The 27507-nt window shown below is 54.5% G+C and overlaps 1 protein-coding gene across 1 annotated transcript; it reads left to right on the forward strand.

The window, feature by feature from the left end:
* The first annotated feature begins 2226 nt into the window (after positions 1 to 2226).
* Positions 2227 to 26371, forward strand: PPP1R1B (protein phosphatase 1 regulatory inhibitor subunit 1B). The gene is made up of 9 exons (XM_073326182.1): positions 2227 to 2634; positions 6305 to 6365; positions 7176 to 7198; positions 9762 to 9837; positions 16162 to 16338; positions 19529 to 19612; positions 22213 to 22284; positions 23147 to 23296; positions 24579 to 26371. The coding sequence occupies exons 1-9, from the start codon at positions 2554 to 2556 to the stop codon at positions 24680 to 24682; spliced, it is 828 nt and encodes a 275-aa protein (XP_073182283.1). The 5' UTR covers positions 2227 to 2553; the 3' UTR covers positions 24683 to 26371.
* The last annotated feature ends 1136 nt before the right edge of the window (positions 26372 to 27507 follow it).

Below are 27507 nucleotides of genomic sequence, written 5' to 3' on the forward strand. Positions count from 1 at the left end.
TCGGGCTCCTGGTCCATGACTGGGGCTGTGACGTGCTAATACAATACACATAATAATGTACATTGTGTGTCTAGAGCTTTGTAAGGTTTTTTTAATGCCAGAAGGGACCACTGTGACCATCTACTCTGACCTGCTGCGTAACACCAACCACAGATTCCCACTCAGCAATTGCTGCGACGAGGAGAATTATTCTCCCCTGCCATATAAGTGACACTAACAAGCCCACAGTGGAATGAGAGCAAATCTTTTTAGAAAAGACATCCAGCTTCGATGTTAAAGACTTCAGATGAAAGGATCTTAAATAACTCCAAGTCCCCCGGGTGGGTTTGATGTGTAGCTATGGAAAGTTTTAATCAAAGTTTTAATGGGGAAGTTGGAGCTGCATCTGTTCCACGTGCAGCTAGAATTCACTGGTATCATCTGTCCACATGATACCAGTGGATTCTAGCTATCAGCATTCTAGGGCCGGTTGAAAAATGTCTAGTGAAATATTTTTCCCATCAGAAAATGGGGGTTTTGCCCAAAAATCTAGGTTGTTTTTTTTTCTGAGGGGCAAGATCACTTTCGGGAGAATTTTCTGCGGGAAAATCAACACAAAATGGTTAGTCTGGGGATGGGGTCTCCATTAATCTTTGCATCTGCCCACTGCAGTGTCTCACGGGAGTTGTAGTCGCAGGTCCCTCATGCGTCCATTTTCCCTGTAGGTCATGCTCCCTAGCTAGACTGCATCTCCCAGGATGCACCGTGGTCTTGCCTCTGAGTGGCCTCCGTGCATCATGGGGAAACAGAAACATGTCGACGTTTCTGACTCAAGGGTTTTTGAAACATTTCGTTCCAAAGTAAGTTCCAGTCTTTTGACCTTTTGTTCTGAAAACCAGTCCTATTAGATGTTTAGCTGATCTGCATACTCATTTATGGATTTTTTTCCCTCCCAATATCCTTGTGAGACAGATGTTATCCCTATTTTGCAGATAGGGCATTGAGGCTTGGGGAGATATAAGTGACTTTGCTAAGGTCACACAAAGCGTCAGTGACCGAGCCAGGTCTCCTCTGCCCCTGCCCAGTGTTGTATCCATTACACCTACTAACCTTGCCCTTTGAAATGCAGCAGCTTCCAAATGAGCAGGCTCTTGCTGGAGGAGATTGTTGGAATGAGGTGTGTGTTACTCCACAAACACAAAACCGACACAAACACACCTGCAGCCAGAAGAAAAAATGCCTGCTTTCATGTGTACACATTGCGTGCGCTCACCCACACCTGCACACAACATAACGCACCATGCCCACACATTCAGCTGATGCACATGGGTGTGTGCACACACAAAACCAATGCGCACACATGCAAAGAGCATACGCCATACATACGCACGACCAAAGCAGCCTTAGGTACCCATGCGCATCCAGTGTAGCTCCCCATAGCAAATTACAATAGCAGCATGTGGCGGGCTCGGGGGGCAGTGGCGAATGAGTTTGAGAGGTTGACATTCTTTTCCCATCTCAAATGGGGCTGAAACGTTGAAACCTCAAAAGAATTCACAAACTGAAAAAACGATTTGATGTTTTTCCTCTTGTTTCAGGTCAATCGAAAACTTTCACTCTGATCACGTTGAAGTGCTTGATTTAGATTTCAGCCTTTCTTCTTTAAACTTCTTTTCAGTAACAGCAGCTTAGAGTTGGGACTGAAAAGTTGTTCTGTGCCGGAAAAAATGGAATTTTTCCTTTGGAAAATGTCAGCGTTCTGAAACACTGACCGTTTGGTTGGTTTGTTTTTCCTCGGCATTATTTTCAAGCTGGGAAATTCGTTGCACCTGACCCTGTCTCACTAACTGGCATTTTTTGGATGCCAAAACAATTCACTGAACAAGTCCCAACCAGCGCTAATCACTGCCCCTGCTGTCCAGCTGGGGAAACTGAGGCATGGGGCAGCTAAATGCCTTGCCTAAACTCAGGGGCAGAACCAGAATAAAACCCAGGTCTTCTGACTCCCAGCCTGCTGCTTTATCTCCTGGACAACATCCAGAGCCTGGTTGCCCCACTGGGCAATGCTGCCCATCAGAATCCATTTGTTTCTGGGGGGCATCTCCGCAGCTGGGTGGTGAAAGGGTTAAGACTGGATGTGGGTGGCTTTGTTTGAACCGCCCCCCTGCCAGTTGGCTCCCCACAAGGGCTCATTAAGCTAGCCCTCTGCCCCCCCTGCCCAGGAAGATTAATAATTCAGGCAGACTCCTGAGAGCCAGTAGTCGCTCAGCTCTCCCCTCCCTCCCTCTCTCCTCCTCTTCTCTCTCTCTCTGCCTCTCCCCTCCCGTCTCCACCACTCACTGTGCAGCGGGGATGGAGCAGGGCTCAGGAGCTGTCTAACTCGGCTGGGGGACGGGGCGCAGGCTCACTTGCTGGGGAGCAGAGCGAGAGACCCTGCTGGCCTAAGCCAGTATCTGCCTGGGCTGGAAGATTGGGGGGACCACGCTGCACGGTTCTCCCTGCGTTCAGTTCAGGGAGCAGAGAGAGACGTGGACTTGGAGACTCTCCTGGGAAGTGGGAGAGAGCGACGGTGTGATGGACCCCAAGGACCGCAAGAAGATCCAGTTCTCCGTCCCGGCGCCCCCCAGCCAGCTGGACCCCAGGGCAGTGGACATGGTAAGGGTAGCGTGTCGGCGGGTTCGTTTGGGATTGGGGGCCGCCGGGGCAGGGGGAGTTTACACAGCGGAGCAATGCTGGGTCCTAGGGCTGGCGCCTGTTTGCTCGGGTCACGTACGCGCCCGCACCCCCAACCAAACAGGCTCAGAGACATTCACTCACAGGTCCAGTCACACACACACCCAGACACACGTGAGGATACACAATTCACTCAGGTGGTCAGCCAGCCACTCGGGTACACTCGCACCTGCACACACTCGCCTAGCCATTTGCACACTCCCAGCCCTCCTGCACACCCACCCACAAAACCAGTGCAAACAAACTCACGCCCTAGGCCACTTGTGTGCACCCCAGGTTCGTACACACAGCCGTGCATTCACTAAAATGCCAGGGTGTGTGCACGCTGCATCCCTCACACACCCAATCATCCAGGACACCGGCATACTGAACGGCATACTCCGTCTAAAAATAATAAAAAAATCAAAGCCCACTCAGGTACGCACCCCGCACACCCAAGCTCAGCGCACACTCACATACACACGCATCCTTCACGCTCACACGCCAACGAGCAGCGGGCGGGATCCACTGCTGGTGTGAATCAGTGCGGCTATACTGACATCAATGGGGCTGATTTACACCAGTTGAGCATCAGACCCTATCTACAGAATGACCCCGAACCTGATCTCTGGTTAGCCAAGGGCTGAGCACATCGCCTTGAAAGCACCATGCCCCCATCAATTCCTTCCCGGCTCAGCTCTAACTCCATTTATGGAGAATGCGCAGAGCCAGGACTGTCCTCGAGCCGGTCAGCGGTCTAAGGCATCTGGGCATTAAATGGATGGAATTTCATAAAAGGCACCGTAGTCCCTTAGCAGCCAGGAGGGCAGAACCTGAGCTGTTTGCCTAACCATGCCCCTGGAGTGAGAACAGCCATTTGGGGGCTTGTCCGTCACCGCGTGGGGTTAAATCCGGCTGCAAAAACCTGCCCCAGCTGCACAGGTGAGCACAAGTTGTGTTTGTCAAGCCCCGGTGCCTCCAGACAGGCAGCACTGAGGACTGGATTTGCTGAATCCAGATGCGACTTGGATCCGGGTCCCCCCCACCAAGATCAGAAGGGTGGGGAGGGTGTCAGCTCAAAGTTTCCCCCCTGTCTTGGGGGGCCTGCTTACTGACTGACGGAGCTAGGTGGCTTTAGAGTGCCAAGCCGGGTCAGGAGAGATTACAGGCAGTGCATGCCAGGTAGGGTGCTGGAACAACTTGTAGAGTGCGGGGTGCTGAGAACCACTGAACCAAACGGTAAAGCCTGGATATAATGGAATCCGCTTCAAGCCAGGGGGTGCGGCGGCCCCCCGCCCCACTCCCCACACCCCTCGTTCCAGCACCTATGATGCCAGGTGCAATTTCACAAGTGAACCCGGTTCCCCTAGCACTGGTCAGCCTCGTGAATTGCACGTCTAGCCAATATACTCCCCCCTCCAGCCACATAACTGTACCTGCGCCAGCCGGCGTGTTACTCAAGAGGAGTGTGACCTCAGCGTTATCGGTCAAAAATGAAACCTGGTTTCCATTCTAGGCATGGGAGTAGTTTGACTCCTATATTTGGGGGGGGGGGGGAGCTCCAGTCAGGCCAATGGGGCAGCACGTGAATGGGGGAAATTCTGCACCTGCCCAAGGCTTGCAGTTTGGTGCAGGGGGCAATGCCCCCCCCCAGACTACGCCCAGAGTTCTAGGAGAAATTACATTCCCAGTGGCCTGTCACGTTATCATCTCATGGACTTCGGATGCCCCATGTGACCTGAGTTTAGGGGCCTCCATCTGGCAGACCTGTGTCCATGTGACAAATCGCACCCTTAGCACCAGTTGGCCCCCTTGTTAGCAGCCTCAACAGGGAGGCCAAAGGGCTAGAGAGACTGATTTCCCCTCCCTTCAAGTGGGGGCGCCAGCCAGGCCAGGGATGGGTCTACCATGGTGCTGCCAGCAGCTTGCCCTGATGCTGCCCCACCTGTGCCCCCCAGAATGGCCCCTGTAAGATGCACGCAGCTTTGATCTCACTTCCTCCAGGTGCTCGGCGCCACCAGCCTGGCCCCTGCGAGAGCCGGTCTCTCTCCCTTCATCCCGCTGGGCTGCCCGTCCGATCCTCTCCTACCAACTCCTCTCAAGGGTGTCCCTATGCTTAGACGCGTCCCTGCTTAGTAAACTGGGGATGCGGAGACCTTGGTACATCCCCAGGTCCGAGCCCCTTACATCTCCTGTCTCACACTCACATACACACCGATACACCACACACACACACACAGCACCCCTCTCACACACGATCGCTTACACCCTGATACATACCAAGGCGCACACCCCTCAGCCACTCCCCCACAAAGCCAATGCACACGCATGCACAAGGTCACTTACACACAGATACTAACACCCAAACTTACACACCAGACACTCATGTAAAATCAATGCACACTTGTGCAAAGGAACACACTAGATCACTGTCAGACTCTCTCTCTCTCTCGCACTTCCCCCCCCCCCCCAACAAGGGTGGTAGGATTGTCAGCCAGCCTGGCCCGCTCCAGGCATCCCAAAACCACAAGTCAAAGTCCCCCAAAAGATCACAAGATAGGCTAAAAAATCATGGTTTGTTTTTTTAACTAAACAAACTGGGGGTTCTTTTTATTTGCCTGCCGGTTTCTGAGACTTCCCCTGTGTCACGTTCCCCTGCTTTCCCCAGCAGCCACAGGGGCTGCAAACGTCCTTATTTTTAAAAAATGAAATCGGAGATGTTCGTGAGTCCAAGGGCCGGGGCTGTCCAATGTCGAGAGAGAAAATCGTGAGAGCTGGCTGCCCTGTGATCTTCAAAGGGCTCCCAGAGGACATGCAATGTCCAGGGCAGTGTGGCAGGGCTGGAAACCTGCTCCTAACCCTTGGGGAATCCCCAGTGGCTGTAGCTGTTGCATGGCTTATAACCTGTAGAGGGTATATATGTGCAAGTCCAATGCTGCCCAATAGAGGGCGGTGATGATTCATACATTGTAAGGGTTTGGCTGCAGCTTTTTGGTACAGCTAGGTGGTGGACTAGAAGTTGTCTGGCTTAGGGTGATGGGTTAGAGGGCCAGTGGAGGGCTGGAGAGGGCACGTGATGGTGATGGGTTACTTGAGGGGCGCAGGATTTTATTATTTGTAGTACCGTAGCACCCAGGAAGCCTAGTCCTGGTCCAGGACCCTGTTGCGTTGGGTGCTGTGCAAACACACAATAAACAGATCATCTCTGTCCCCAAGGAGCTGGCAAGTGAAGCATAACACAAGAGATTGGTTCAGACAGGGGAGCGCCAGGAAACAACGAGACAGCATTGGTCAGCACGGTCGGCTGCGATATCCGGGCCCCAGCGACCTAACCATTACCGTGTTCATGGGTGTCAGCACCAAGGATGTCAGAGGGAGCTTCCTGGCTGAGCATCCCACTGCCATGCCTTGCGTGGCCCCCGGTGCCATGTCCTGGGGGCCATAGCAATGGGTCTGAGGGGCGAGGGGGGTAGTGGAGGAAGGGGAAACCTCTTCCCTGTGGGCCAGAACGAAGCGAGGTTGTGGGGGAAGGGAGCAAGGCTCCATCGCCTCTCTTCACCCCCACCCCCCATGGGGCAACAGAGAGATGCTCAAACCGTTCTCCCCGGGTTAGATCCGCCGCCGGAGGCCCACGCCCGCCATGCTCTTCCAGATGTCGGAGCACTCGTCCCCAGGTGAGTCCGCTCTGGAAGGGGGTCGTGGCCTCCATCCCAACTGAGGGGGACACGGCAGAGGGAGGTTTCCACAAAGGCAGGGGCTCAGCCACCATCAGGGCCCTCATCGGCCTTTCTGGAGGGGAGGAGAGGGCTGCGGGGCGGGGGAAACCAGACCCATTGCCAGGTCACAGCTGGTGGTGGCTGGGTCTGAGAGCAGATCTCGTGGCCATCGCCAGCTAGCTGAGGGGCAGCGGGGCAGGTGACCCCTTCCTGGTGAGAAGAGGGTTTGGGATTAAAGCCTGAGGATGCCCCACCCCAATGCCCCCTCCTGGTCCCAGGGGATCCCCCTTCCCTCCCAGCCTGGAGGGCAAATCCCAGATTAAGAGGCCTCGAGGGATGCCCGAGGTAGCTCTCGGTGCCCAGCAGAGTGGGTCTGGCTCTGGGCTGCTATGGCCTGGTGCCGCAGCCTTTGGGAAGCTCCATGGTGGTGCTGGCAGATGACTCTTCCCATTTTGGCACCTCCCTGCCTGGCGATCTCGCTGCAGCCTTGCCTGAGGCTGGCATGGGGCAATTCCCACCGGGCAGGGGAGTTCCCTGCCCAGAGGAAGCAGGGCAAAGGGTGGGGGGCAGCTCTGGCCTGGCCTTTGGGCCCCGAACCAAAGTGGCATTTGCCTTCCATTCTTAGCAGCTCTGGCCCCAAGCACCCAGGGACCTGGGCCCCTCTCTGACCAGGAGCGGGTGCCCCCTGCTGTCGTCCTGCTGCCCTGGCTTGTGCCCTGATTGTCTTTTTCTTCTTCCCTCCTCTCTCCCGCCCTCTCCCTCCTGCAGAAGAGGATTATTCCCCATACCAGGTCAGTGATGGGGCCCTGCCCGGAGGGAGCAGGGAGGATGGGCTGGCTGAATGGAGACGCAGTAAAATGATCAGCCCAGGCTCTGACCGGTGTCGGCAGCCCCAGTCAGTTGGGAGGGTGGAGGTGGTGGCAACACGGATGCTGCAAAGACCCCTTCCTTCTGAGTGGTGCAACTGGCTGAGAATAGGCACAAACACGGCCTTGGGGGCATGGCCTGTCTCCAGAGAGACTCCTCCCAGTTCACCCTCTGGTGGAAAAACCTGCTACCCTGGCACTGCCCTCTTCCCCAAAGCAGCTGGCAAGCTTGGGCGTGCGGGTCGGGGCATGGGAGACGTAGAGGGCACAGTCAGACCTGTGGGGCATTGGCAGAGCTGTGGACTGGAACCGGGGGGGACCATGGGTCAGGGTGGAGGGGCATTGGCAGGGGAAGCTTGCGCTGGTCGCGCGTAGCTGCTGCTGTTGGTGGCGACCTTTCAGGAGCGCTGCAAGTCACCGCAGTTACTCAGCATTGATGAAGGGAGAAAACATCAGGGCGCCCCCGGCGCACGGCCTTGGGCCTTTTCCTCGCTCTTGTGAGGCCAGCATGACAGTGATAGACTGCGTGGTGCAAAGTTACCTTGGAAGTTCCCAAACAACTTGAGCTGCCGCAAAGCCCGGCTCAATCCCCACGCTCCAGGAGCTCACAGCGAGGGATTATCTCTGCCCACATTTTCCATGACTTCTCCTTGATCTCGAGTGAAATTAAATTCCTTAACGCACGCAAAGTGCTAAGCTGTAATGGAGGATGAAGTGAACAGGAGCCAGGAATCTGAAGCTTAGGAACTGGTTAAGGGTTTGGCCGCTCTTCAAGCCCCCTCCCGCCCCCCACGATGCAGAGAACTCGCAGTTCGTTACTGTAGCGGATTTGCGACTTATCTCGTAATTGCCGTGGACTTTCACCACCTTGCAGTGTACTAACAAAACCAGCCCCTTGCTGGTGGCCATGGACAGTGCCATATGGAACCTTTCACCTCCGTGTGGCCAGTTCAAATCCTGCCCCAGCTCGGTGACAGTGAATGAAATTTGTAACCATCCGATGGCTGTTTGACAACTTATGTGACATGAATGCTCTTGGCCTCAGCCCAGCTCCACCTAGCAAGGGGCACAAAGTGGCCTGTCTGAGGAGGGCATCCCACAACCTGCTCTCAGACACAGTCCACTCACATGAGTTAAGGAGTACTTGTGGCACCTTAGAGACTAACCAATTTATTTGAGCATAAGCTTTAGTGAGCTGTAGCTCATGACAGCTTATGTTCAAATAAATTGGTTAGTCTCTAAGGTGCCACAAGTATTCCTTTCCTTTTTGCGAATACAGACTAACACGGCTACTACTCTGAAACCTGTCACATGAGTTAGAATCCAAACTCCCCCAGCCTCCCCCCAACCCCCTGACCACCGTCCCCACTCCTTGGAGTTTGGGGAATTGACAGTGAAGCAAAGTTCAGTTCAAACCCCTTTTCCTCAGGGCTGGCCGCTCCTAGGGCTCCTCCTCCAGGAATTCTCAGCCCACCCTCTAGATCCTCTCTCTCCAGAAAGCCCCACTTCTCTCCCACGCAGGTGGAGTAAGGAGCCAGTCGCTTCCGGGAGCGAGCAGAGCTCTGCTCCGGACTGACGCACATTGGCAGTGTAGTGGGTGGTGGAGCTTGTGCTTCCTCTGACCGCACTGTCCCTGTTCTCTGCAGAGAGGCACTCAGCTCCTCAGAGACATTTAGGTGCCAAACTCCCAGTGCTTTAAGGGATAGTTAAATACCTGGGCAGTGTTGTCGCTGTATCAGTCCCAGGATATGAGAGACGAGGTGGGGGAGGGAATATCTTTTGTTGGACCAGCTTCTGTTGGTGAGAGAGGAGCTTTCAAGCCACCCTGAGCTCTCCTTCAGGCCCGGGGAAGGTACTCACAGAGTGTCACAGCTAGATACAAGCTGGAACAGGCTGTTAAGCACAAGGAGTTAATACATGTTGCAAGAAGCCATTCAGCATGAAGTGGGCAACTAACACCTCTGCAGTCTTTAAAGACCTGGACCTCAGTGTCTAGGCTGGTGGAGCCAGTGTTTTTCACCAGCCTCGAACCTGGGCCCAGGGCTTTGTTTTTAACGTGAGGCCCAGGGCCAAGGGATGAGTGAGCCATTCGCAAAGTGGCGTGGAAATCCTCACTCCACATTGTTCAAAAGTTTGTTTGCTCTGCTCAGTGCCCAAGGTTTGCTTTGGATTCCCTGAACTTTGCCCCTGCTCCCCACCACGCCACCCCACCTGGGGCCTCTGTGCTTAACAACCATCATCCAAGGTCTCCCAGGCAGCCTTTGTCCCTGCCAAGAGAGGGGCACCAGGCAGCGCATGTGGGTTCTCCCCATGATGAGTGGGGGAAGGCGGCAGAGCTGGGGCCTCTTTGGCTGGGTCACCTGGGGGGCTGCTCGACTTGCTGTCCCAGCCCTGAGGTTGGCCCTTGATTCATAGACCCATGTTAACTGGAGACTCTCTTGATTGCTCTGCTCTGGTGCTGTTGACAATCCATTCTCCTCCCTTCCAGAGAACGCTGGGAGAGGGCCACCTGCTTAAAACAAAGAGGACCAACCCGTGTGTCTACACGCCTCCCTCTCTTAAAGGTACGTGTACTTTCATGTCATCCCTTGCAAAAAGAAAGCTTGGGAGCAGCAGTGAAATTCACCCCGCGCCGAGGGAGAGTGCAAAGTCCATGCATCACGTATGTCTCACTTCACCCACAATGTCACTGTATCACTCAAGTCCTGCTTCATCCCCTAGGGATGCGTGGCCGCCTTATTGTCCTCTACACAGCTGCGTGTTTCATCCTCATTCATGCACCTCCTTGTTGATGGACACCTTATTGGTCTTCCATCAGCTTGGCACAGCGCATCTTGGTCAGTTTCACTTCCTGCTTCTAGCCAGTTTCACATTTCCCTGCAGTGAGGTTAGGTTTCCAAAAGCTACAAGGGAAAAATTAAAATCCTTAAAGGCCACAAAATCCTTTGGATAATAACTTTGGGGCTTCAACTGCTGCTGCAGAGCCGGGCTAGCAGGGGGAGCCGGCACACTGTTTGGGGTTTTTTTCCCCCTCCTCTATATCCCATTAAAAATAGCCAGTCAGTTTTATTTTAAATGCCTCAGAGCTGAGGGGTGGTAATTGTGCAGCACTTTAAAAATGCTAAAAGCTCTACAGAGATCAAATAAGCCCAGCAGCAGCCTGAAGAGGGAGCAAAATAATTCCATCCCTGTTCTACAGGTAGGGAAACTGAGGCACAGAGAGGCGCAGTGACTTGCACGAGGGCCACACAGCAAGTCTGTGGCTCAGCTGGGCTTAGAATAGGAAGATCCTGGCGGCCAGACTCTTGTTCGCTCCACTAGTCCTGGCTCCCTCTTTATGGAGGCGTTGTGTTAAAAAAAAAAGACAGAGATTTAAACCCAGAATGTGTTCCCTCTACGATTCTGACAATTATATGGTCTGATCTTGCGGGTTAAAGAGCTGTGGTTTTCTCATAGGTTTGCCTATGGCCAAGCTGTCCTCATCAGCGAAAGAATGATCTTTTGAGGAATGGGCCAGCATATATTTTGTGCATTGCTGATGTCCCACTTAAGCCTTATTTTGAGATCTTTAAATGGGACTTAGATGGTACGTGAGGTTTGGGAAGGACCCTCTCTGCCGAGGTGAAGGTCTCTTGCTCCCTCCCAGGTTCTTTCCCATTATTATATTACAGGAGCTTGTAGAGGCCAACCAGATTGAGCCCCGTCGCGCTAGGCTCTGTACAAACACAGAGCAAATTACTTCTTCTGTCTGATTTCAGTGGAGTTAACGGGCATGGCCCTGCTTTTTTCAGCAAGTGTCTTTATCTGAGCTGTCAGATGTTGCCAGGTGGAAGGGTGTAATGAACCAACCCCACACCAAACTCAAATCTCTCATTAGCACCTTTTGATCTTAACGAGCCTCAATGGCAAAATCAAAGGGCCTGGTTCTCCACTCTCTCCCCCTCCCAGTGTAAATCAGGAGCGACCTGCCTGGAGCGGGTGGAGTTATACCAGTGTCAAAGCGACATGAATCAGGCCCAGCGTGTTCACTGACATGATCTATTTAAAGCCCTAATTTGACGCCGTGTGTGCGTTCGACAATCTGTCTGCGCTGCAGACGCTGCCAGGTATTTAAGAGTTCACTGCCACGCAGGGACCTCATGGCAGGGTGCGTGGCGAAGGGGCTGCCACAGCAGGGGGTGAGCTGCAGAGAGAGGGTCATCACTCTGCCTAGCTCGCCCCTTCTGACTGCCGTCCCTGTGATCTCAGTGCATAGGGCAGACCTCCTGGAGTTCAGGCTCCCCGCCCCCCCCGCAGGGTGGGCAAATGCAGCCACTCCCATGTTACAGATGGGGAAACTGAGGCCCGGAGCGGGGATATGAATGGTGAATAGTGGGGATGAGGAGTGGATTTAGGCAACATGCTTCTTGCTCTGCTACTTCTCCCGCTCCCTCTCTCACACTTACACAATCACACTGTTTCACTCCTGCACATACATACGCACACACCCGCTGTCTCACTCTCGCACACACACATGCACTGCATCGAACTCACACATATGTGCACACACGCTCTGTACTGTACATAGCAATTTCCCATCAGCCGCTTGCTCCCACTTCATCTGCATGCACCTATTGTTCTCACCTGTCTCTATCACATCTCGGGTTCTGTGAAATCTGCCAGGACTCAGGCTCTGCTCTTCCTCCCCCGTGTTCCCTCCCAGCCCCCTGCTTTGTTCCCTCGCTGCCTCTGAAGGCACGTTGCCTCCCGCATGGCAGCGAGAGAGGGAAGGACCCAGATGGTGCTGGGGGGGCTGCTGGAGCCGAGGCCCATGGGGCTATAGAGGGGGCTGTGATTAGGGGGAAGCGAGGGGGAAATCAGGCCCTGGGTCAATATCGCTCCCAAAACGGGCATCCCAGAGGGAGCACTGGGTAGAGAAAGGCCCAGCCTGGATGATCCTGGGCCAGCAAAGTTCCTAAGTACTAAGTACTTAGTAAGTACTTACTAAGTACTAAGGGTCAATACGGCCCAGCCCTTAGTACAGCAGGTGCTGTGATGGTCTGTCCCCGACTGGCCTTGGGGCATCCCAGCCAGCGTCGGGGAGCCCCGAGCAGCTGCCATGCTGATCGCTGGCCCTCCGGCCACCGATCCGCCTGCGCTGGCTTTGCTCCTGCCTCTCTGCTCCCATGCCGGCACTGGCTGGTTCCAAGGCCGGCCGGAGGGGGAGCTCCAGGCAGGCTCCTTTGTGCTGCCATCAAGGCTGGAGGAGGGTGCTCTCCCCCCACCTCCCTTTGCCATCACTCTTATCTCTCCCACTGAGCTTATCACTAAGTTCTCTGGCTCCTCTCCCAACCTCCCCCACTCCCCTTCAGTGCATTGGCGGCAGCTCAGGCCGCTGGGCTGGCCTGCCGAGTTCGCTGCCTCGGAGCCAGTGGAGGCCGAAGTGTGGCCCATGGGGCTCTCTGGCACAGCCTCCCACTCCTCTAATCTGGGGCGGGAGGGCAGCTGGGCCCAGCCCCCTATTCCCCCTGCGATCAGTCCTGCTTTACTGTTGGAACAAGCTAACCCATGTGTTAAAGGGACAATGGCTTCAGGTCGCACCCTGCCCAGGTCCAGCTGGGATTTGGCCTCCTGGTTCCCCTGCCTCAGTTCCTAGGATCAAGTTTCCAAATAAATCAGCCCTAAATTGAGCAGTAGAGTCAGGGGGTTGAGACGCCTACACTGACCAGCCAAGGATAGAACCCAGGCCCCTGCTCTAACCACTGAACCATATTCCCTCTCAGAAATAGAAGCCAGTTGGGGCCCCCAACCCTGTGATCCAACCACTAGACTGTATTCCCTCTCCCTGCCAGGAACAGAACTCAGCAGTCCTGACTGCCAGGAGGGCCCTGCTTTAACCAATGTACCCCACTTCCTCCTGCAGTTACAAACCAAGAAACCTGACTCCCTTGCCTCCTGCTGTAATCAACAGCCAGGAAGAGACCCCAGGAGTCCTGCCTCCCTGTCCCCCACTTTATCCCCAAATCCATATTTCCCCTCGGCTCAAAGCTGCCACAGCACTTGCATTTCAGACTGCTGTTTCTGAGTGCCCGTAACCAACTCTTTCCAGTCCTTTGTACCCAGCTCTTAGCTCACACAAAGCAAATGTTTCCTTGTTCTTCAGCCTTGGCAGGGATGTAGTCCTCAGCAAGGAATGTGACCAGCCTTGTTCGGGGAAACAAAACCAATCCGAGAGACAGAGACAATGGTTCACTGTTGACAGTGGCTTATTCCGTGGTGGTGTTTATAGCCACCTCCACTTCCTGCCAGTGACCCAGCACGCCCACTCTGCTGCATCTAGCCCTAATCCATTTATTTTTCATCCCTGAAATATACATTTAAACTGCCTTTTTTTTTTTTTAAACAAAAGGCCTCATATCTGAGCTGAGCCCTGGGTTGTGTGGCAAGTTCTGCCCCCACCCCAGCTTCCCCAAAAAATTGGGTCAGCTTTCCCCACCTGCTGGGTTCTCAGCTGCCCCAACCGGGACCAGATTTTCAGCTTAGCTCAGCTTGCACTGAAGCATCTCAGTAAGGACTCGGCCCCACACTGTGACCCCGTGGCCAGATTGTCAAGTCAGTGGCGATCTCCGGCCCGAGAGAGCAGGTGCTGGCTCGGAGGGGGTGGAAATGCCATGCTGTTCGGACCGTCTCAAGGTCGCTGCTAAAGCAGCAGGGTTTCTTGGGAGGGTGTGATGAGGAGCAGGCCGCAGAGGGTTTGTCTTTGCTGCAGCTGGGAGGGAATCGCCCAGGGCACGTAAGCAGACCCCTGCTAGCAGCGTGGCCGTTCCGGCTCGGGTTCTCACGCCGAGGGGGTGGGCTCAGAAGCCCAGGCACCTGCCTGAGCCGGAAGAGCCGCGCAGCTGAGGCCGCTGAGCTAGAGCGAGGCTGTCTGCCCGGGCCAGGAGGCTGGTTCCCAGCTGCCGTGTGAACATTACCCAGCGCAGTACGGCGCTCTCTAGCCTAGGGTCACCCAGCCGCAAACTCCCCGGGCTGGGAAGCTCGTGGACAGCGGCATTAGATCCCATGAGAAGCCAGATTTCCTGAAGGCTGCCACGCGGCTTGGAACCCTTCTGCGCCGCCTCCGTTATCGCACCAAGGGCAGGCGGGTAGGATGGTCCCCAATTCATCCCGTGGTGGTGAAGGGGAGGAGGCGGAGGAAGACCCGGACCCGGTCAGCGTGTCCAGTGATCAAAGCGCTGAGGCAGCGCCGGATTCATTTGAAGGAGGGAGGGCTTTGCCCCATGTGCCTTGTCTGTGTCACTGGCCCGGAAGCTAATTCCTCTTGCAAACCAGGGTGTGAGAGGCAGCGTGATCTGCTGACAGGACAATCATCCTGGTGGGAGTGGGGGCCCTATTAAGTTCCTTGGGGCTTCCCCACTTCACTTCCTGGCCAGGTTTCCCACTCTGGCTCCTTTGATGCTTCATGAGATACTGTGGAGCTCTTCAAGGGGGGCACTTGGGGTATGTCTCCACCGGGGGTCTCATTGCCCAGGCTCCAGACAGAAACCAAAGGTCTCCACTGCAGTTGGATAGGCTTGGAGCCCGAGCCCTGCAAGCCCAGATCAGCTGACCCAGGCTGAGACTGGGTGCTGCTGCGGGTTTTTTAAACGCAGTAAACGCACTGTAGCCATCCGACCTCTGAGCTTTCATACGATCCCCAGGCAGGCTGGGGGAAGGTCGCAGGAAGCTGGGGCTGCAGCGTTGCAGGCTGCATTGTTATTCTGAAGCTGCGTGTCTCCACTCCACTGGTCGGTCCGTTAGCATGCTAGACGCGTCCGTCCGGAGCAAATGCACATGGGGGGGGGGGTGCTGAGTGTACCCAGGCACTGACATTTGTTGTTGTAGGGCTGCCCTGTGTTCTGCTCTGAGCCTGCGTACCCCGAGCTTTGCCATGGCCAGGTTGACAGGCAGACGTGCAGATTGTTTTAGCAGAGGGCTGATTTGTGCAGGGCTGGTGGGTCTCTACCATGCAACCAGGCCTCTCTGCTCCCAGGAGGAGTCTGCCGACTCCCCTGGGTCCGCTAGTCGGAGGAGAAACCGGGGCGTCCAGAAAGCAGCTCCGCAAACATACCCAGAGTGCAGGGAGGTCAGGCACTGATTCGTCTCTGAAGGTGCTGTCAGCACCTGTTAAGCCTACGACTCGGGGAACTGCCCTGCAATGACAAGACAGGGCACGTGGTCCTGCGCTTCGTAGCCACCCACAACAGCCAAGCAGTGGTCACATGGCGCAGCCCTTACAAGCAACCCTATAACAAGCCAGCCAGCGTGCACGGGTGATGGAGGGGGCAAAGCTGGTCGGGGAACAAACTTTAGGTTCACAGGTGGTGTTACTGTACCAGGATACACTGGTAATGTCCTTTATAGATACCGGACTTGGTAACATTCTCTCAGCAAGTGAAATCAGGATTAACTCCTCTGAAATCAGTGTGTAAACTTGGGCATAAAACTGATGTGAGTGAAAGAAGAATTAGGTCTGTATGGAGTACCGAGAGAAAGGTGAAGTAGTTAGAAGACAGGACTGGGAGCCAGGACTCCTAGGTTCTGTTCCAGCTCTAGCCACTGACTGGGTTTGAGCTCAGGTAAGTGACTGCCTCGCTCTGTGCCTCAGTTTCCCCCATCTGTGCAGCAGGGATAGCACTGATCTGCTGTGAGGGAGGCTGTGAATGTGATCTGGTGTTTGTGAAGAGCTTTGAGATCCTACAGTACAATACACACAGAGAGATCGCTAGTGGGGTGTGGCTCCCGTCTCTCGGATCCCTCTGCACTCTGGTGCTGGAGACAACAGGGGCTGGGTCGCCTGGAACCTGCACTGGCTGGACCCAGCTCCCACTGGCACGACTTGGCTCTTCTTCCCTCCTTGTGCATTCCAGCCATGCAGCGCATAGTGCAGTCGCACCTGGAGGCCAGCAGCGGCCTGGAGGACGAGGATGCTGCCGAGCAGGAGGACAGCTCCGAAGGGGAGGCCGAGGACGACAAGTCATGTGACCCAGACGACATCGACTCCGAGATCCCTGGCCCGTGTGAACTAGAGAGCAGCGTCGTTCCTGGTAAGAGAAATGCGGCATAACCAGCCACTTTGGGGGAGGCGGGGGGCAGGAGCAGCTGGTGCCCAGAGCAAGTGCAGTAGGGCTGCAGGGGCGTGTGCAGGCAGCCAGGCGTCCCTCGAGTCGGCCCCACCAGGCTCCCCTTAGGGGCAGCTAGGTGTCCTGCAGCCTCCCAGGCCGGGAGAAGCTTGATGCCCCCAGTGGCAGCAGTCGGTACTGCACCTTGCCACACAGCAGTGTAACACAGCGGTGCCATTCTCCGGGAAGAGGGGTAATGGAAAGCCAGAGAGGGACGCTCAGGTCGTTAGATCTTCCCGAAGGAGGGGAGCCCAGAGCGTGCGAAGCAGCGTGATCATGTCCTACGAGGACAGGCCTGGGAGCCAGGGAGACGGGCGTCTAGTCCTGGATCCCGTAAGGTTGGCGCTGTGTTTCAAACAGCCCCGGGTGAATGGTCCTTTGCAAATAATGCAGCCAACAGACATAGCCAATGGCTGGCGGCTGCTGCTGCACTCCTGTCACTGCTAGGCTTGGACTCAGGAGAGATGCTTTCCGGCTGACCCTGGGGAGCCGCTCGGTGCCTCAGTTTCTCCATGTGGGGACAGTGATAGATGCCAGCACAAATCACAGCTCTCTAGCTAGAAGGGTCATCCCATTCGGTATCACAGTGATGGGAATCGCTGCTTTCCTCCCTGTGCTAAGTCCATCCCTGAGGTGCCTCGTGAAGGCTGAGGAGCCGTCCCTGAACCAGAGAGCGGGATGAATCATCGGGGGTAATTACCTGCAGGTTTAGACTCAGCGGGAGCTCCGGGATGACTCGTCCCACTCCTGGCTGCCATTGTTTGCTGGCCCCTCCAGGAGAGTTTGCATCTATTCTCCAGCTCAAAGGATGGCTGGGCATTTCCCAGGGCATCTTGCTGGCCTTGCTGTGCTGAGATTCCTGTTTGAGAGAAGGAGGTTTCCAAGCACAGTGCCCTGGTGCACTGGATCCCTGTGCAGGGCTCAGCTGTTTGGGTTCCCTAGGTTCTGAGATATCCCGGGGACGAACACCACACAGACTCCAGCTGCGGTGGCAAGATGGGTGGGAACCCTGCGCCGTGCCCCCCGGTGCAGTCAGTGACACCAGTGCAAAGTGGCTCAGTGATGCTACCCAATCAGAACTGGGGGAAGAAGCTCAGAATAAGCTGGTCAAAGGCCCTGGGGTGGAACTCAGGAACGCAGAGGGCAGATGGGGCTTTCTTGGCCATTTGTGGGAAGCAGGGGGTGGGCTGGGGGTTCTAACCTCTCTGAGCCCTGGAAGGAAGCGACCTGGGGGAAGGGGATTTGCTTTAGTCCAGGGCAGTTTTCCCTGGATCCGAGTCTGGAGGTCAAGGAGTTTGGAAGCAGGTGGGAGGCCTGCCAGCGTAGCAGGATTCTATTTAAAGGCCTCGCTATTCTCCCCTGTCCCCCCGCCTTCCTCAGATCCCACTCGCTGGGGACCCGCTGCGCATACTAAAATATCCCTTCATTTAGCGCCTTTGCTGCTAGGGAGAAACCTGTAAATATTCCCCACTGCCTCCACGCATTCGCTCCCTCCCTGGTACAATGAGCCGTCAGTCACCTAGGAAACCATCGCTGTTGCTTGGCACGAAGGAGCGGTGAGCCTGGTGCCTTGGCATTCAATCAGAGACACACACCCACCCCAACCCACCCACCTGCTTTCCCTGCACTGTCCGGGGATGGCGAGATTCTCCCCCCCTCCCAGTTAAATTCGGTGGGGGGTGGGAATCATTGAGCTTCCTCATCCAGAATGGACCCGGGTCACGGTGGGGACGTTTATCTTGGCACTTTGGCATCTCAGCTCCCTTCCGCTCTGGGCAGCGAGAGCTGGGAAAGGCTGGTTCGGGTTAGAGTCAAGTTCTTTGTTTCTTTTATAGTCCTGGGCTCCCACCCCACGCCACAGATCCATTGATGCTGCTCAGTTCTGACACACATCCCCCTCTATCCCAGCCTTGGGCTCCCCCCGCCACAGCTCTGCCAATGCCCCCTCAGTCCTGCCCTGCAGCACCCTTCCCTTCCAGTCCTGGGTTCCCCATACGCACAGAGTGCTGGCAACACAAGGGTAGTGAAATCTGTGTAGGAATCTGTCATGTGCCCCTCCCCGAGCATCTGAGTGTCCATTTCAGATTTGTGTCCCAGTAGCAGTTAAAAGCCCTGGTCAGGATCGGGGCCCCAGGCGGCGAGGCCCTGCACAAACACTTGGGAAGACTTGGCACCTGTCCTAACTCCCAGCAAACTTACAGTCTAAGTAGACAAGTCAGGTATGAAGTCGGGGGGGAAGGGGGAGAGAAGGATATAATCAGACAGATACAATCTTATAGACATCGATACCTTTGCAATTAGCAACAGCCAGAGCACCAGCTGTCCCAATTTGCCCCTCCAGCCGTCGCCAATTGGCTGGTTTCTGATAGGCCGCATGGTTGCGGAGGCATCTGAAGGAAGGGAGGGTAGCAGCTGCAGAGGGTCCTCCCTGCGTTCTGTGATTTCCATCTATTACAAAGGTACCTAGAGGCCTCAGAGTGATCAGGGGCCCATGATGCAGGGAATTATATGTACCTATAGCGAGAAGCAGCCTCTGCCCCCCCATTACTTACTGTCTAAATAGAGGAGGTAAAGGATGGGAGGGGAAACTGAGACACAGAGTTGCCCTGATGGCCCTGCCAGAACTCGGACCAGAGCACAGTTCTCCTGAGTCCCAACCCCCCAGGCCTAGCTACTAGACCGCCGTGGCAGCATGAGGGAATGAGGAATCTGGCCCAATGGGGCTGTATCCTGACCTGGTGGCATCGGTCTAGGGCTGAGAGAGGCAGCCGATCTCCAGGCCCCGTTCAGTCCTTGGCTGCTCTGCTGTGGCTGAAGACAAAGGGGGATTAGCAGAGCCAGCTGCGGCAGGAGGAGATTTTTCCCCGGCGGGGACACCTGTCTTATTTGCAACAGGACCAAGAGCTGCCAACCTCACCCCACCAAAGGGCCATCAGAGGGCAGCAAGAGCGATCGGGCGTTGGGGTAGCAGACAGGGGCTGAACTGGACTGAAATGGCCGGGGCCGGCAGGGCTGGGGAGGGACAGGATTTGTGCTCTGCAGACGGCGCGCCAGCCGCCCTGACCTTCGCTGGTTGCTCCCCAGATGGCTTATCTTGCTACTGTATTCGTTCCAGGAGCCCAGGCGATGAAGGAGCTGCCTCTGACACCTGAGGTACCAGCAGCCCGTCCCAAGCCAGTTCTGCCAAAACAGCACTCCGGTAAGGGAATGGCTCCCTCTTGTGAAAGGACAGGGAAGAGGGATTGTAAAAGAAGTACCATGGAAAGAAAGAAAACGGTTCCAGCCAAAACTGGGGAAACAGCTGACGCTGCTTTTCACAGGCTCTCACCCCTTCCCGAGTTTGCACGCACACTCCCCGCCCTGCTGCTAAGCTCCAGAGGCGCTGGGAAGCTGGTGATTGCAGCAGAGAGAAATGTTTTCGGGAAGGAGGCACATGTCATCGCGGCGGGCGGCGTCTCTCACCTCGGGGAGACGGGCCTGGGGTTTCACGCCTGCGCTGGTGTCCAGGCTTCTTGCAAACACAACATCCAGAGGTTCTGGAGGGGGGCGGCAAGGCTGGTGGGGGGGGGGGGCAGGTGGAGCGTAGAAAGGTTGACACTGCGGAACGCAGGCTGTGGAGCAGGTCTTGGAGTGAGAGAGAATCGCAGTGTCTGTCTGCATCCAGCCGCCGTAATAAAGGAAACCCCTTTGCATTCGCTGCCCCAGAGTCCTCGCTCTCCCCTGCCACAACAGGTCATTGGTTTGGTTAGCGCTGTTCTATTTGAAAGGGAGGTTGCCAAGAAAAAATTGGGGACCAGAATCTGCTGTCAGTTCCTCTGGGGTAAAACCAGAGAGACACTGATGGAGTTGCTCTGGATTTACACTGGGGTAATTCACAACAGCCTCTGGCCCCTGCGTATGGTAACAAAATCAGATTCTGATCTCATTTCCATCCATGTAAATCTGGAGTAACTCCACTGAAGTCAATGGAATTACTCCAGATTTATGCTGGTTTAACTGAGATCAGCATCTGGCCTGATGTTTCCTTCTCTGGGTCATGACAAACCCCTTTGAGGATTAAAATGGAAAGCATCAAAAACGAAACCCCCAACCTTCATTTTAGTTTTTGTGGCTGGTGCCATTTTGACTTTTGTTGCCTTTTCTGGCGTGTGCTGGCTCAGGCTGGTGAGGGCTAACAGCCCTGTCACGGGCAGGGAGCAGCCCGCCCGGATTCCAGCAGTCACAGTCACAGTCACACACACACACACACACACGCACACCCCTGATCAGTTTCACTTTCTGCTACTTTGGTTTCGCTTGGCAGCAGCAAGAGACAAAACCCAGCTGTGCTGTTGGGGTCTGGCTGCACTGCAGAGTTGCTAATCTAGCCCTGGTGTGAGCAGCAGCCAAGCCCCCGTTAATGGGTCCTCACTGGTGGTGCTGCACTCCTGTGTGTGTTGCTAGGACTTCTCGGGGAGGAAGATCCCTTGGTTCTTTGTGTGCAGTAAGCTGGGCTGCTCTAGGATTCTTTGCCAGCCAGCCGTGGAAAGAATTTGTCTGTCCTTCTGGGCACCTGGGGGGAATTGTGGGAAAACACTGGAGGACAATCAGCACTCAAGTGGTGTGGCCGGAGTTAACCCCTGGGTTAAACTAGAGCCCGGAGCTAACTCAGCCCCATCCTGGTCAGCTAGCCTGGGCTTAGAGCGTCTCCAAACCCAGGTCAGAGGGGGTTGGTGGGGAGAGGTTTGAGCTAAAACTTGGATAAGAGCCTGGGTTAACAGCAGTGAAGATAGACCCACTTGGGCGACAGGATTTTGTGTGGATAGGAGAGGGCTTGGGGATAACATCAGAGTTAACTCTGCAGTGACGACACCCTGGGTTTGCAAAACCTCCTTCAGCAGGAGTTTGCTTTGTGATTCTCAAACTGAAGGCGGTTCCCTTCTGGGTCCCATTTTCCCTTCCCCTTCAGCCCCCAAAGCTGTGTGTGTGGAGGGGCGAGTGTACCCATTGTTTTGGAGGTTAGCCCCTCTCAGCTTTCTGGCTCTCACAAACTAGCTAGTTCCCCTTGGATTTGGGTTCTTCACGCTGCAGGGAAGCGTGTTAACCCTATAAAGGGTGAGGGTGGTGTTTTCATTGACAGGGAAACATTAGAAGTCTGATCTCTCTCCATTCAAGGTGCTGCAACACCTCCAGTTTTAGGGAAACCTGAACACTGAGGGCATAACCAACCTAGGGGGTGGTCTCACGCTGTGTGACACCATCGGCAGAGAGCCACAACCCACTTCCCCTGGGTGGGGGATCACTCAGATGGCACCAGTGTCCCATAGCTCTCAGACATGATTGTCCTAGCACTGGGTTCCTCCCAGCCTAGGGGACCTGATTCTCCAGGTGCTAATGCAGGGGCTAATCCAGTGCAGCTCCGTTGACTATAAAGGAGTCACTTCAGATTGATACCCGTGTAAATCGGAGAATCACTCAGATATCTATCTGTGCTCTCCCCCAACCCCTGCCCCCTGAGTCAGGGCTCTCACTGGGCATTTGATCGCCCCTAATACTGTGCTGCTCAGGATCTAGCTGCTTAAGTGGTTGAGCCGTCCTGATTTGTGCCTGGACACGGTAAGCATGTCCCACCATTCAGCTTAGCTATGAGAGGGGAGCCCTTCCGTACCCCTGCAGGGCCATCGCTCAGAGCACATGGAGTTGCGACAGGCATGTGGCCCCCTTGCCGCCTTGTTTATCCCCTTTGTTAATATTTCCAACGGAGAATTCTGTGCAACGCGTCTTGTTCCTTTTTCTCCTTTGTTGCTGCCTCCCGAAAAGCCCCGGGAAATGAGACCAAGGCATTTGAACCCCGTATCTCTCCAGCTGTCATCAAATCACACAAAAGGAAAGGTAATCCGCCGGTGCGATAGACAACGGAGGATCAGTGGGGATTTGTTGCAGTGGGTGGGAGACCCAGCAATGCCTCCAAGGTTAAGGGTCAGTCAGTATCTCCATTATGTTTTCAGAGGAGGCACCTACCTGGCCTGGCACTAACCTGGGGCCGAGACTTTATCAGCCCTGGTTTTGGTCTCCCTTTGCATTTTTCTTGTTTGGGTTTTGCAGCATCAAGGCTAAAATTAGCACCATTTTCCAGCCCCCAACCCGAAGGCCAGGTGCCTACTACTAAGTCTTGTCAGAATAGCTAATGTTGTTCAGGGAGGTGGTCTTGCTATGCCCACAGAGAAACGCCATCTGCTGGCACAAGCTGCGTCTACACCGGGGGCGTTGCCAGGATGGCATTTGTAGCGTAGACAAGGCCTAAGGCAGGAGGGGCCTGATTTTCAGAGGGCATTGATCACCCGCAGCTCCCATCGATTTGTCCATCTGACCTCTTCTTCCTCAGTAAGCTGGCCCCCAGGTGTCTCAGAAATCGAGATACCCCAAATCAGCGGCTTTTTGTGGCTGCAAATTAATCCGGCTTCCCAAGGTCTTTCATTAGCCTTCCCTGACTGAGTGTGTAGATTGGTGGGCTGACTGAGAGGAACTTTGGAGCCTTTGGTAGAGGAAACAAGGGGAAGGGTCTTTCCAGAGGATCCCAGTGTTAATTTTGGGGGAAGAAGGGCTTGGATCTGGATTAATAATCAGGATTTCACTGATTCATGGTGACATTTTAAAGCACTTGTCTGATTGTTGCATGAAGTCCGGAACCCTCCGTGCTGGGGGATGGACACTCCTAGAATTTGATTAACATGCTGGTGTTTACTCCTGGAAGGTGGCCAGAAAGTGTCCTTCGCTGGCGGGATAGCGGAACTCGGGGATGAGCTCAACTCACTTGCTGAATGGGAGAAACCTGAAGCTATTGAAGGAGACGGGCCCAAGGCCCAGGATCCGGATCCAGGGCAGGACAGTCCTTCCCCGAGCGGTAACGTCATGAGCCTGAGGAGCAAGAACAGGGGTGGGGTGTATATTGTGTAGCAGGAGCAACCACAGAATTAATCAGGGCTGGATGCAGAGTCCATAAATAGAGCCAGTTAATGCAGAGCACATTGACGCTTCAGGGAGACCCGCTCCTTGGGCGGCTCTCAGAGAGCTTCACAGACATTCATTAAAGAAGCCTCATCTAACCCACAAACGTGGGGTAAGTAAAGGAAAATACAAGAGCCACATCCCCAGTGCTGAAATGCAGCCACCTCTGGGGTGGAACGTGGCTACTGTTTTAACAGCACATGGCAACTAACAGTTGGGAACACAAAGCGAAGGGGGAACCTGCATCCTGTTGAAACCGCATGGAGAAGCTTGGCTCAGCGGAAAGGTTTCCCCTGAGCTAGAGTTTGGCCACAACACTCTGGTTAACACCCAGACACTCACAAAAAGAGCCATGTGGCTTTTTAACAGCTACAAGCTGGGATCCCTGCCCCAGAGGTTCACTTGATGGTATCCATGGAATGGATTTTCCCCCTCTAATCATGCATTTGGATTGCAAATGGTAACTGTTTTGCAAATGACAGTGAGTGTTGGGGGAAGCAAGGTCCTCCCATTAGAGAAAGGGATCTCAGCCTGGGGCAGTTTGGAGAGCTGCATTCAGGATTATTGTCACCCCAGTAGGACAGTCACCCCAGTGTTAGGAAGCGGGGCACAGGCTGTCTGGCCCAATGGGAAGGACTTAGATCAGTGGTTGCGGGGTCAAGTTAGAGTCAGTAGGCAGCCGACGAGCCAGGGTCAGGGCCAGGTCTGCTAGCCAGCAGTCAGGGCTGTAGCCAGAGACGAGGCAAGGGCAGGAGTGAAGTGGGAATGGGCGGGAGGCAGATTGCGGGAGATAGGCAAAAGCTGAATCTGATGCAGCCGCAATGGGGAGCATGCACGGTTACTCAGACACCCCCTCGGGTCGCTTCCTGGCTGAAGCAGTGGGTGCGAGCCAATCAGGCGGCTGTACACCTTGGCCGTTCCGATAGGACTTCCTGCGGGGCCTGACCTTCCAGGACTGGTGAGGTGCTGCTTTGTCCATCTCCCTTGGTGGTGACAAGGGAGTGTCAGAGACCCGGGGCCCCAGCAGTCCCAGGCTCTAAGGACCTGCACCTCAGAGCCATAAACGAAGCACTCCTGTCAATGCAGGATCCGTGCAAACAAATAACCGCTGATCCCTGCCCTGGGGAGCTCACAATCTACAGCTTCTGCATTTTATTTTTTCCTTTTCCCCTCCCAAGAACACATCAAGGAGCGGAGACATGTTGGCTTTGCAGAGAGACCTCCACGCTCTGTGAACGTAGAGAACTGCTCCACCACCTCCCCGCTGGGAGGCACCAGTTAGCCTGGGTGGCGGAAGGAAGATGGAGGACGCCGTCCCACAGGTGGAACGCACTCATCTTCCCGCTCCACGTTATGGATTCTCTTTCCTTAACAGCCTCATTTACTTTATTCCCCCCTCCCCCTTTCCTTTCTCATCTTTCTGATTTTCCCATCACCTGCCAATGGTTGGCTTGTTTCTGTTAAGTGAATGTAGTGCTGGCAAAAGGTGGCAGCTGGACAGATGTTTGAAAGTCTCTGCATGTCCAACTAGATGATAGAGATGGGCAAGTCCTCTTGCCGTGGGGCATCTAATCCATCCCAGGCCCGGAGGCTACTGCAAGATTTCCCCTATTCTCCATTTACTAGTACTCTGTCCTATCCGTCTAACTGTGCCAAACAATGGGGCTTCCACCCCTTCGCTTAGGAGACAATCGCACGTCCCAGTGCAGTACAGGTGGCAGCAAAGCCAGCTTCCCCCGTGTCTTCAACCCTAAAGAAAGGCCCTTCCTTTGGACCGTTCAGTCTTTTTGGTCCATTCAGTCCTTGCCCTTTTTGCTTGGGCATGCTAAAAGTGTGTGTGGGGGGGCAATTAGTGTCAGTGATGGTGGTGCAGGGGAGGTGGAGACCCTGCCCACCAGGAACAGACCTGAGACTCACAAGCCTTGGAGTTGTTCTAGCAAGAGCTGCCCTAGGGTGTGAAATCCTGGCTTGTGTGGAAGGGTTTGTGGGTGCATGCACGTGCAAAGCTGGGCAAGAATTCCTTCCTTCCAGCAGGGAGACTATCTGGTCTTTATCTCCACTGGTTTGTATATTTCATTAAAGCAAACCAGCTCTTAGCTTCTCTGAAAGACCACAGAGCAAGAGAGGAACACAGGAGCAAACTCCAGCTCCATGTGGCAGGGGGAAGCCCAGTGGTACTAGGGGAGTGCTGAGCAGAGGAGAAAGCTTGAAGATGATTCCACCCACTAGCGCATCTCCATGACTTTCAGCGGAGCGGAGTCTGGGCGCAGGGGCACCAAACACAGGGGAGATAGGTCAGGTGGGATTACTTTAAAATTAAAATGTGAAATGGCACCGGAGGGTTGAACAGAGGTGGAGCCAAACCATAGTGTTGGTTCACCAGCCCTGGAGACTGAAGTCCTCTAGTTTATATCCTAGGGCAGACAGGGTCAAACTTCCCGCACCAACATGCCTCAAGCTCAATCTGTAGCAAGGACCCTGGCTCGGATCCTCAAAGTTTTGGACGTACCTAATTCCCCTAGAGCCCCTATCTCTAGTGAGGATGAAGGCCTCCCACTCAATCCTTGGCTTCCAGGCTGATGCTGCCTAACAAAAGAGGCCCAGTCTGTGCCAGTGAGGGTGATTTTTGTCATGTGGCCACTTATCTCCTGGGACCTGAGCCAAGAACCCACTAACTTGTTTCACAGGAGCCACCACACAGCTTACAATGGCTAGTGGCTTGAGCTGGATTTGAACCAGCCCCTTCGGTGGGAACATTAACATGGAACATGCAAGTTCCTGTTTGCCAAATCCAAAATGCTGTTTTCCATGGTTATATCATCCCTAATGGGGACTGCGAGCAAGAGGCAGCTTCTTAGTCTAGTTTAGGTCACTCTCTCTCCTTCTCTCTCTCTCTCTGTACCCTTTGATCCTGTATTGAGCAACGCCCCTTCCGTGCACCTCATTGCGGTAATAAAGCTTTGTAAATAAATCTTTGCAGTGTGTTTTAATGGGAGAGGGTAAAGGAGGAGATGCTCTGATACAATAGGCCTGGCTAGTCCTCCTTCTGTCACCAAGGGCCCAAGGCCTCCCAGCAGGGTACAGTAAGTGTGTGGGGCTGATGTAGAGGTTAATGCCTCCCTGCTGGTAAGCAGAAGACTTGGCCGCAACTCGCAATCCCTTGTGCTCCATAGGGTGCTAGGGCCTTGGAGAGCCACAGAGATGGTGACAGAGGGAGCGTGGGCTGGAGTCACTGCAGCGCCAGATGGTGAAAGAGCAGGTTCTTGTCTGAGACTCAGAACAATGGCTGTTAGGCTCTCTGTACAAGGATGGGAAAGGCAGGGGAAATAGGGCTAGGTACAGGATGGGCAGCACCTGTGCAAGCTTCATCATACTGACCTGCCAGGCTCCCCTCTCAGAGTCAGATGGGCAGTCAGGATCCAGTCAGTCTTTGGCTTCTCTGCTGAGGCTTTCAACAAGGAGGTGAAGTGGTGGTGGGTTTTTGTGATACGGAACCACACCTGCTAGGATCAGTCAGTAACAACTTCCCACCCAAGCTGGGCTGGAGTAGAAGCAGTGACCTAGGTCTAAGGGTCTCTGTAATCCACCACCAACCCCCCTGAATTCTGTACTGCTATTAGTAACAGTTGGCCATTAAGTCCCATGACCCATATGCTGTACTCAAGAGATGCCATTGAAATCAACAACAGTTAGGTGCCTGAATAGTTTTGAGGATCTGGGCCCTAGTCTGTTTTCTTGCCTCTTGAGGTTATTAGTCCAGCTAATCCCACCTCACTACACCTTATTGTGCTCCTCCCAGTGTGTGTTTTAAGTACGCACACGGGTTTGGCTGCCCAATGCAGCGTCAAGGGGTACCTTTGTTTTTGTACAGGAACTGGTTTTTGCTTTGGCTGGCAACGGAACGGCTCACAGCAAGGGCATTGTTACTCAAGAGCAGCATCTTGAGTGAAGCCAGCAATACCCTCATTCCACCAATTGACTTTTCACAAGGAAATAAATAAAGCTGCCAAGATGCAAGGTCCTGGCACCCGTCCCACTGCGGACAAGGGCCAGTTTCATGTTATTAACAAAGTCAATCTGCGTTCTCCAGTCAACACAGGCCTGTTT

Source organism: Lepidochelys kempii, chromosome 27 (assembly GCF_965140265.1).
Source record: "Lepidochelys kempii isolate rLepKem1 chromosome 27, rLepKem1.hap2, whole genome shotgun sequence".
NCBI classification, from domain to species: Eukaryota; Metazoa; Chordata; order Testudines; family Cheloniidae; genus Lepidochelys; species Lepidochelys kempii.